The 10,637-nt window shown below is 47.5% G+C and overlaps 1 protein-coding gene across 1 annotated transcript; it reads left to right on the top strand.

Moving 5' to 3' along the window:
• Nucleotides 1–370: 370 nt before the first annotated feature.
• On the top strand, nucleotides 371–1,398 carry LOC124669377 (NDR1/HIN1-like protein 12). Its single transcript, XM_047206002.1, has one exon. It carries the CDS (start codon nucleotides 724–726, stop codon nucleotides 1,396–1,398), a length of 675 nt encoding a protein of 224 aa, XP_047061958.1. The 5' UTR covers nucleotides 371–723.
• Nucleotides 1,399–10,637: the final 9,239 nt, after the last annotated feature.

The raw sequence follows: 10,637 nt of genomic DNA, 5'->3' as shown, positions 1-10,637 counted from the left end.
TAAATAACCTACGGCAAGGACATCAATTCACGCGAGCAAGAAGAAATCTTGATCGATAACGACTCTTCAGTAAACATCTCAAAAGAAATAGAATGCTCCCCTCGAACCCGTATTCCATAGTGCGAACGAATGCGCGGCCTCGCATGATCGCATCACACTTGCACAACAACAATTCCCACTTATTCCTTGCTTGCTTTTCCCCAACTTTTTGTATCGTATCGGAGGAACTAAAGGCACTCCTTTTCTGTCCCTAATCATTGCTGCCTTTGGAACCTAGCACTCACCTCACCGGCCTCCACCAGCCCCATTCCTCCACCAGACCATCACCATTGATTAGCCAACTATTTCTCTCAGGCTTGTAGTTCGACTACTTAATTACTCTGGTAAGTAACAACACACCACACATGCACACACCATGCAATCTGCATATGGCTCTGAACAGGATACAGAATAGCAGCTTCTCTGCTCTGCTGGTCCTAGCCGACAAAGCCCGACTTGTCAGTCCTTCACACTGACTCGATGCTGATCTTCTCCACCTCATAACCCCACAATCAATCGCCAATCTCCTGCCAATCCCTGATATATATACGCCCTCCTAACCCACAGCTTCTCTTCTCCCCTTGGGTTTCCTCTCACAGATAGCCTCACAGCTACATCATCCTGCTTCCTGCAGCACTTATCACGCCCTGCTGAGCCCATCAGGGTGATCACCATCGACCGACCATGACGATCAAGGACTGCGGCGGCCACAAGGGCGGCGTCTCGGCCTGCCAGTGCCACCGCGAGAAGCTCTACCGCAAGCTCTGCGGGGCCGCGCTCGCCTTCGTCCTCCTCGCCCTCTTCGTCATCCTGATCGTCTTCCTCGTCCTCCGCCCCCACAAGCCCCAGTTCTACCTGCAGGACCTCGCCGTCCTCTGCCTCAACGTCACGCCGCCCGCCTCCGCGTACCTCTTCACCACCATGCAGGCCACCGTGGCGGCGCGCAACCCCAACGCCCGCGTCGGCGTCTACTACGACTCCGCCGACGTGTACGCGCAGTACAAGGGCGTGCCCATCACCGTGCCCACGCGCCTCCCCGTCGCCTACCACGGCCACCGCGACCAGTCCGTGTGGTCGCCGTATTTGAGGTCCATGGACAACGTCGAGCTCTCGCCCGAGCTCGCCGTCTCGCTGGCCCAGGACGAGACCGCCGGGTACGTGCTCATCGACATCCGCGTCGAGGGGTTGGTACGGTGGAAGGTGGGCACCAGCTGGATCTCCGGGCATTACCATCTGGAGGTGAACTGCCCCGCGCTCATCAGGGTGAACGAGGGGAAGGGCAGCTACGGCGCCACCACCGGCGGGGGCACCGAGTACTTCCGGTTCCAGCAGGCGGCGGCCTGCAACGTCGACGTGTGACTGGTTTCGAGCTCGTTCGGTTGGTCCAAGTGTCTAGAGGAAATTGATTCTTCGTGTCGGTAGATTCTTGCTTCGTTTTTGTTTCTTTCTCCTCTTTTTGACTCAATTGTACGTCGTTCTTCTCGGCGGAACCGATGATCGGTTACACAAATGAATACCACCCAAGGTCTGAAACTTGGGGTCTGCTCCAGTACAACTCCCCTCCCAAACTCGTCTCAAAAAAAAAAAAAACTCCCCTCCCAAACTCAGTTTGGGCCCGTAAGCCCAAATCCAAACCCATGTCCAATCCCAGTATACACCTACGTATGGGTACCGTGTATTTTTAGTTGTCACCAACAATTCCGCGATCTCCACGTTTAGCCGATTTCCACCTCCACGTTTGTGGATCTGCCGGCCGCTGTCCAGCCGATCTCCATGTTCGCGTCTCCAAATCCTCGCAGACCCCGTCCGGCCGCCCGCCAGCGTCACCTTCGGTCATCTTCCTAACTTCATGGCAGGACAGGCCGGCTACATGTCCGGCGTAGACCCAACACATCTGCTAAGTCCGCCACTTCTCCAGACTATCTTGCATTCGTGGACTGTTGTGCTTAAACATGTACTCTACACTGATGACAATGTGCGTTTGTGTGTGTTTAAGAATTTTCCAATCAATCCCGATGCAATTGTATAAGCACTGGGTTTGGCAGCGTGTGACTGCATCATTTACAGTGTGTTCAACTTGTGTAGCAGCATGAGAGTAGAGATGCAATGTGTATAGTCGCTGCGTAAAACGTTTTTGGACTGTCCATCAATATAAACACAAGGCTGGCCGCCGGGCTTCGTTCTCAACAGCCCAGACTGTCTGGCAAGTGGGTGGCCAGACAGTCCGTCGGACCACTGCGCCGCGGCCGTAAGATTCTGCACACCACCAGGCCACCGTTACTGTACGCCGTCGGCCATCACCACGCCACAATTAATACACGCCACCGTACAACCTGATCGTGCTGGCAATCACCGCTGGCTGTGCCTACTGGCCGGCACGGCGTTGCGTTGCTGTAGCTCCCGCGGCCATGAATGCCATCCCCCGGCAAAGCCACCTTGGATGAGAGGATGACGGCGTGGTACTCGTACTTATACGTACCTTGTACAATTTATTTGGGCCATACGAGTTTTGTACATGGCTACTTATACCCGTTGTGTTTTAATAACGAAGAGGTATCAAGCGATCTCAGCCGTCCTTGTGATTGAGTTTGCTCTGAGTTTGGGGAAGGGGGTTGTACCGGAGCAAATGCCCTGAAACTTCGGTAGCTTTTCTTGTTCGTTAGCAACTTGGTTGGTTCGAGTCTAGCTTGGAGTGGAAGGGAATTTATGGGAGAAAAGGACTGATGTGGAGTGGAAGTGTATATCTCTGAAGCTCATACATAAGGCTTTATTTCTTTCTTTTTTTTCGAAAAGAGGATTTACCCCAGCCTCTGCATCGTGATGATGCACACAGCCTCTGCATAAGGCTTTATTTCTACTGCTCCATTTGACTAAGTAGCTATACATATGCTCATAACCAAGAGTGTCACTGTGTCAGTTTCGTCAGTTCGACACCAAGCTTTCTTTCGGTTTTTCCGATGGAACCAGGCAGAAAGGTTATCGTCTTTGCTTGTGCTTTGAGAGGTACAGATCGAACTTCTCCATCGGACCTCAACTGTTAGCTCAAAGTGTTATTCTGAAGCGACCAAGAATTAAATCTCTGATCACGAAATTCTCCTGCCTATTAATCAGTGTGGTCAGTGTGGTGTCCTATGTACTAGTAGCTTAGTGATGAGTGCACCAATGACAAGGTGTGTGTAGCTGGATTGTGCGCTTGGCTGGAAACCAGGGCTCGTTACAGAAGCCACGCATCATGATCTTGACCCCTCTGCTATATACATGATTTATTTCGTCGACCTCTTGCCACGAATTATATTTCAGCGCGACGACGTACTACATGATTGACCTCAAGGTCATTTCATGATTCTTTACAAGATAGGTGTATTCTTCATCACGTCACGCACGGCACGTGTCTTTGCAGGAAAGCCACCAAAGTCATCACGCCACGGCCGCCAACTTGAAATCTGAACTAGCAGGCAGGAGCGGCCCGTGGCTTAATTCTCTGAACCCAGATCAGTTAAAGTCCAGATTTTTCTCACAGGTACTAGTAATGCAGCATTGCTTGTAAATGATGGTACTACTACTACTAGCAGTACTTTGCGTTCGCGCGATTCTACACGATCAGTTAACACGCCCGCGTGCATATGTATGGTTGGTGGATCCCTGGATGCTTTGGTATGTTGGTACCAGATGCTACACGGTGAGGCTGGTTGTGGTAGATGGCAAAGAGAATTGCGGGCAGTGTGTGCTTTCTGAAAACTTTCTGTTGCGAGTCCCTTTCTGCCGCACCAGCACCCTTTGCAATGTCGTTCCGGTGCAGTTGTGATCGATATAATATGACAAGATAGAGATGCTTATAGTTGGCTCCATATGTCCATCCATCCGTCCATGCATGATAATATCGTGCTAGCTATCTACTTGCTCGGACCACATGTATTAGGGGGGCCTTTTCAGTTTTCACCATACCCAAAAATGATGATATGAAAGTGTCAAGCAGTCCAGATAAGAAATTGTTCTGAAGATCAAAACTGGTATTAAAGCTGAGGGCAGCGTGCTATGTTGGACCAAGGGAGAAGAAATGTGCCACATGGTAGTCGATGCTCCGGTAGATAGTAGAGCACTAGAGTGAGGTACACATCTTTGTACCCCGATGATAAAGCAATTTCGACTCTGACTTTAGTATCTCAGCTGCTTTCTTGAAGTTTCGCTAAAGAACGAAACGATAAAGGAAGGAGGCTGGTTGCTATTCTAAGAGAGGGGCGCCGGACCTAACTTGTGGATGAGGCTTTCACCATTAATTTTGGGGATTCCTCGCTAAAGGACATTGTGTTAAGGACATTGGACGAGGAAAACGCTGAGATGAACCGGGCGGCACATGCACCGGGCTGAAATCGTTTTCTCATTGGCTGAGGGAGAAGTGGGCCCTGAAACAGCAGTGGCATTTTGTTTGAGGGCAACCAACAATACAGGTATGAATACACAGAGTGGGACCCATCGAGACAGACGAAGTTAAAGCAGGTTAAAGTGTCAGACGTCTTCCCCAAATCATTTCTCTCTCTCTCCTTCCGGCTGTCTTTTTCAAAATCGTTTTCTTCTCTCTCTCCTGCTACGGCCATGAACAAGAACACGGACGAGGCTACGCAGTACGCACCGCAGTCCGAACTCAACCTAGGTGCGCCCACGATGGTCTACGTCGCGGCGTGGCTTATTCCTAACAGAAACGACGCGGGGCGAGAGGGTGTGGGTCTGCGAGGTGCACCATTCCACAGCCGACCTCACCGAGGTCGTCTGCCCGATCGCCGGCGCTGCCGTATTCATAGATTGCGGCATCCTCTGGATCACCCGACGCCACCAACCAGATCCCAGTGAGCTGATGGTCTTCCTGGACCCCTCCCCATCTTTCCCCGTGCTCCGCTTCGCTGTCCCGATGAGTGTCGATGTGCGCCTCCGCCATACGCCGTCGTTGCCGTCAGGTCCCTGGTTTCCGTTGTTCCGGCGACCGTTAGGCAGCAGCGCCACCTCCTTCAGGTTCGCCACGGTCCCCCGAGTCGAACGGTCTTGATCCCATACCCGCGCGCGCGCCGTAGCTGCGGGCAAACTGCAGCGGGTGCCAGGGACGAGGCAATGGCGGCGGCGGTACCGTCTGCACAAGATATGCAGCAGCGCAACAGCGCGCACACCACCGCCAAACGAGAGCGCCCTGTGGCAACTACGCCGGCGCTGTGGCCGCGCATTTGTGGCTCCCCGACCCGGCGGCTCTATCGAGGGAGCCCATGGTTCATCTCTGGGCAGAGCAAGGCCCTGCCTCGTCGCAGGAGGTTGTACGGGAGGTCTGCGGGCTGCGGCGATTATTTCGCCAGAGGAGAAGGACTAAGGGACGGGAGGGCAGCGGCAGTTACCGGCGGCGCCGCAGCATCAGGATCCTATTGGGATTCGGATTCGGGAGTGGGGGAACCAAGGGTCTGCTCGGCGGCGAGCGCGTTGACTACTCTGGCGCGGGGCTGCTGAAGCTCCCGCCGGTCCGCCATGGGCGCTACTGCTTATCCCGTGGGGCTGCTGAATCTCGTTTCAGGTACGGTCTGTCTCAGCTGAGCTGCAAGCGAAGAAAGAACACGGGGACCACTAGACAAGTACTACGTATATTGTATGGTCCTTTTTCAATTGATGATGGGAAAGAATACGATTCTGTGTACCCGGACACCACATCGCGCTGGACCAATCGAATCATGACTTAAGCCAGGAGCACATGTCTCCAGGTTCAATCTATTCAGTCTCCATTGGACGAGGCTTTCACCATGCATGCATGCATGCATTCCAGTTAGCTGAACATTCCAACAAAAATGTTTTTTGGTCAAAAGGAATAAGAGAGGGAGTTTATATATACACATGCATGTCAGGATTATGTAAAAAAGAAGAGAATAGGATTAAAAGAGGGGTAAAGAAAATAAAAAAGTAAGCGAGGAAAATAATAAGTTGCGGCAAGTCTCCATTAGACTGGGTAGATGCATGCATACTCATGTTCGATGTCGAGATCTCCTTCCCATTATCAATGGTGATGTTAGAAGATCAAATTTATCTAGATATATGACTTGAGATCTAGCTTCGACACATCGTTTTTTCATCTTTTCTAAAGATTGTCCGGAGGAGGATTGTCCTCGAAATATTTGTTCTCGTTGCTATGTTCTCGACTATGGTGATTCGTACTCTTGGTTCTCCAACAACGTCCACCAGACTGTTTGGTTACTTTTACCTGGAATATTAGTGTTGGTACTCTTATCGATGTTGATGAACTATATTAATAACTACGCGCATGCACGTAGCCTAGCCATTGCGTCTCAAATTATAATTATAGGAGAGTCTTCGTTGGTACTTACATATATGTGGTTTTGGTATCTACATTTGGCTGCTTTCAGAAATGTGCAAAATTGTGTCAAGAAAGAAGAGTTTGAATATCTCGAAGATTTGCTCGTTTATTTTAGACTTCATTTTGTAATCACTGGATACACCTCATGTACCATGTACTATTTGCTATAAATATATATGATATTGATTGTCAAACAAAAGCTACGTGTTCCTAGGTTAGGCCCATCTGACGATGATTGTCCAATCTCTATGAGAGGGCCTCAAATAGGAATCGGACAAAACGACCGAATAGCAAACACAAAACCAAAGTCAAAAGGCCGATTTGGTTCGGCCGACCTAGTTTGGTCACTCGCTAGTCACTGTGATTTTTCTAAAAATTTCAAACTTTTTGGAAAAACAAAGATGTTTAGATTTTGAAAATATTTTAGAATTTTGAAATATATTCATATTAAAAATGTTCATATTTTAAAAATAACTTTTTGGTAATTCCAAATTTTGAAAATAATTAAGATCTTTTTAAAATTCAGATTTTGGCAAATATATATTTTTTGAAAAATTTCCCAGCTTTAAAAGGTCCACATTTTGAAAATTGTTCTTATTTAAAAATTGTTTAAATTTTGTAAGCATGTTCATATTTTGCCCAATCGAAATCCGTGATTCCATACGATGAGAAATTTGTGTCCTCTTGTTACCCCAAGTAGAAATTTGGGATATCAATCAAATATCGGAAGATTCGTTTGACGACCATAAGATGAATCTCTTTCAGAGCGGCTTGGTACCATGCGCAAACACCAACACTAAGCATGATATTAGGATGTTATGCACAAAGATAAAGAAGTGAACCTATCATGGAGCGATAAAACTTATGGTCCATCGGCTTGCCGTTGGGATCGAGGTTGAGTTGAGTCTTCAAGGCCATTGGCCCCAAGCATGTTAAAGCACTTGAGCATATCTTGGATGTACTTGGCTTGGTTGAAGAAGGTGCCATTTCGGAGTTTCTTGATCTCAAAGAACTTGAGTTCGCCCATGATACGGGACTTGGCCCGATCTTTCACGGTGCACCTCTTTGATCCATAGGATCCGATAAATCTCCCAACCACATGTGCAATACACGCAGCCTGAAGATGGGGAACTCCAATCCGGCGAGCAACTCGACGAAGAACGCCGAACCTCTTGCAGAATAGACACGCCAAGCTCGATAACCCTCGATAGTTCGAGGACCTTCTCGCACGCATGATCACCCTTGACAGATTCAAGAACTCTCACACCTTTATTGATAGATAACTGGACGAACGTCCGAGACGCCGTCACACACGCCGATCCCATAGGAACGGTGATAACTGGAACTCAAGGTTCTACATGATCTTAATCAAAAACTGGTCTACCCCTAACCCTAGCCGCCCCACCTCCTTATATGAGGGGAAGGGTGGCCGGCCAACCCATATTGGGCTGGGCCCCCCCTTATGGGCCTAAGCCTAATTCGACTTGGATAGGCCCAAGTCAAATAGACACAACTAAAACCCTAATTTGGCCCACCACATGACCTGGCTACATTATTATTTTCTAATAACAAGACTATGATAAAATACTGGTACAACCTTAGACTTAATCATCATATCAATGGCTGTCCTAGTGTACCAGGCCTGGATATCCTCATCAGCCCATCATTGACATCTCAAATTTGTCCTTTATCAACTTGGAAATTACTAATTAAATGCATTGTTAGTCGATCCAAAAAATGATATTGTCCATAATTAGAGTTGGCATATAAAGAGCTCTCCATTAATCCTCTTAGTAAAAAGTGTGGGATTGATTCTCCCCACCTCGAATTCATGGCTTCTAGAAGTTCTCTCAAGTGCTCATACCACGCAGAAGGAGCTTGTTTAAGGCTATAGAGTGCTTTGTTGAGTCTATGGACGTGGTTCGGATAGTGGGGGTCTTACTCATGGCAAGGCTAGCGCAGCTTAAGCCACTTGACTTATATCTTGGTAAGCTTGATGTCATTGCCCCATATACAATGACTGTCATATGTGTACAAAATCCATACCCTAATTAGTACAAAATCCATACAAAGCTACTATAAGAACATTGCCGCAAAGTCACAAACCTCGAAAATAAACTCCACATTCTTGGCTTTTAAGTCAAGCAGCACTCTAGCTAGCCATTGACAACAGACTAGAAATTCATAAAAACATATAATAAGTAACTCATCTACGAGTAGATAATTCATTGATGTTGAAGTGTATAAGTAGATTGCCTAGCCCCTTTCCATCAGTTCGGACTTTTGGTTCAAGTGGCTAGTGCATGAAGCTTAACATGGTATCAGAGTTCCAGGTCTTGAGTTCAAATCCTGGCTTTCACAATTTATTCTAAAAAATTATGTCTTCTCCCTCCTCTTCTCGCAGCCGAGGGTGTTCAAATATTTAAGTAGATTGCCTAGCCATTTTCATCAGTTCGGACTTTTAGTTCAAGTGCTAGTGCATGAAACTTAACAATTGGTTTGTAACTTATCTAGCTACTATGAACACCACTCCCGCTCTACGTGTCGGAACGATAACCAACACGTTAGTCGTCAAGCAGGATTTGCCCGTTTCTACTGTACTTGCTGGCCCATTCGTACATGGGATAATCCTCACTCCGTTCTGCGTTTCTCTCCTCTCATCAAGATCTGCTGCAAGGCCTGGCCATCAGACGCACGTATCAAACCATTACAGATACGCAACGCCACTAGTAATTTTCACATGGCCAACAACAGCAAAAATGTCGGTGACAGATGGATATGGATTATCTGGTTGGTTGTCACGCCAGGTTCGCGCACGACGAATTGACGCCGATTGCTTGCCGAGATGAACAGGCACGGTTGATCACCTCTTACCTTACACTACGCAGCACAGAAACACAAACCGTGTTGATTGAAACTGACATACGAGCGACATGGGCTTGAGTGAGTCGAGGAACATGGCACCCAATGTTAAGCAGAGGAGGCGTGAACGGTTCGACAATGTCAGCAAGTCAGCCGAGATATATTACTACTGGCCAAGCCGGTCAGCAAACGGTGCTGCACGAGAGCGATATCTGTTTCTTTCTCCACGAGCAAAAACTAACCAAACCCTAAGCTAACCCTGCAGCTATAATTACTGCATGAACAAGTACTTTACGAGTTGCAGCTTTGCATGGGGTGCGAAACGGTAGAAAACCTTGATAACCAAGCTGACAACGTCACTCTAGCTAGCTACTTTGTAGATATTTTGTAGATTCTAGAATTCTTTACTTTGTTCATTGTTTTGCATCTCCTCTATTAATACAAACACCTATAATAGGACCGATACAACCTTAAGGTAGCTCGTGATATTTAAGAAAACGTAAACACACACGCGTACCTACATATACTTGAGTTCATATAAGTGGCAATATTTAATCTACTACAAAGACATGCAATCTTGTTCTTTTTATGTGAAAAAATAGAATTAAACAAAATAGTTTAGAAAATAATAGTGCCGCAAGGAAACGACTAACATAAACTCCGATGTAACATATGCGTTTAGTGCAATTTCCACATTAGAATTTATAATTACATAGTGAAAACGATTCTATCTTGATGTTGTATTGTGGCTTGGCTAATTCTTAGCTATCGGCTAAGATTATATGTTGAAAATAATGATTTTTAAGTACAAAAGTTAAACAAGTTCAATATAAATAAACCATGATTTATATTATAAGTCGTCATGGGCCCATTAATTTAATGAACCAACCTTTTTGAAGGGTGGCGTCTTTAGGAGGATTGCTACTAGACAATTACTTGATTGAATTTGCTTCGAAGATGATTGAGTCTACAACTCACTACAAGGGAAAGGCCTATCGCCGGCGAACCTAAATGGCCCATTGCCGGCGCACCATGAGCCCGCCGGTGCGAACGGGCCGGTGATAACTGTCCACTGCCGGCGCGCCGAGCAGGTGCGCCGGCGATAGGACCGATACTGCCGGCGCGCCATCTCTGATTCGCCGGCAAAGGAAAAGTTCCACCGGCGCACCAGCAGCTGCGCCGGCAGTAGTGCTTCCAGCACTGGCGCATGCCACGTGCGCCGGCAGTAGATCATTTAGGTGCGCCGGCAATAAATTCGAAAATTCTTTTTTCAGCTTTTTCCAGCATATTAGAATACATATTTGACAGCAGTATATATTTACCACTGGTGGAAAAACAGGCTTCCGGGAAGCCCCATAAGTCGCGAAGGTAAAGGAACCGCGACTAATGGCGT

This window comes from Lolium rigidum, chromosome 7 (genome assembly GCF_022539505.1).
Source record: "Lolium rigidum isolate FL_2022 chromosome 7, APGP_CSIRO_Lrig_0.1, whole genome shotgun sequence".
Lineage (NCBI taxonomy): Eukaryota > Viridiplantae > Streptophyta > Magnoliopsida > Poales > Poaceae > Lolium > Lolium rigidum.
The sequence above is the reverse complement of the archived record's forward strand: the minus strand, read 5'-3'. Positions and strand labels throughout refer to the sequence as shown.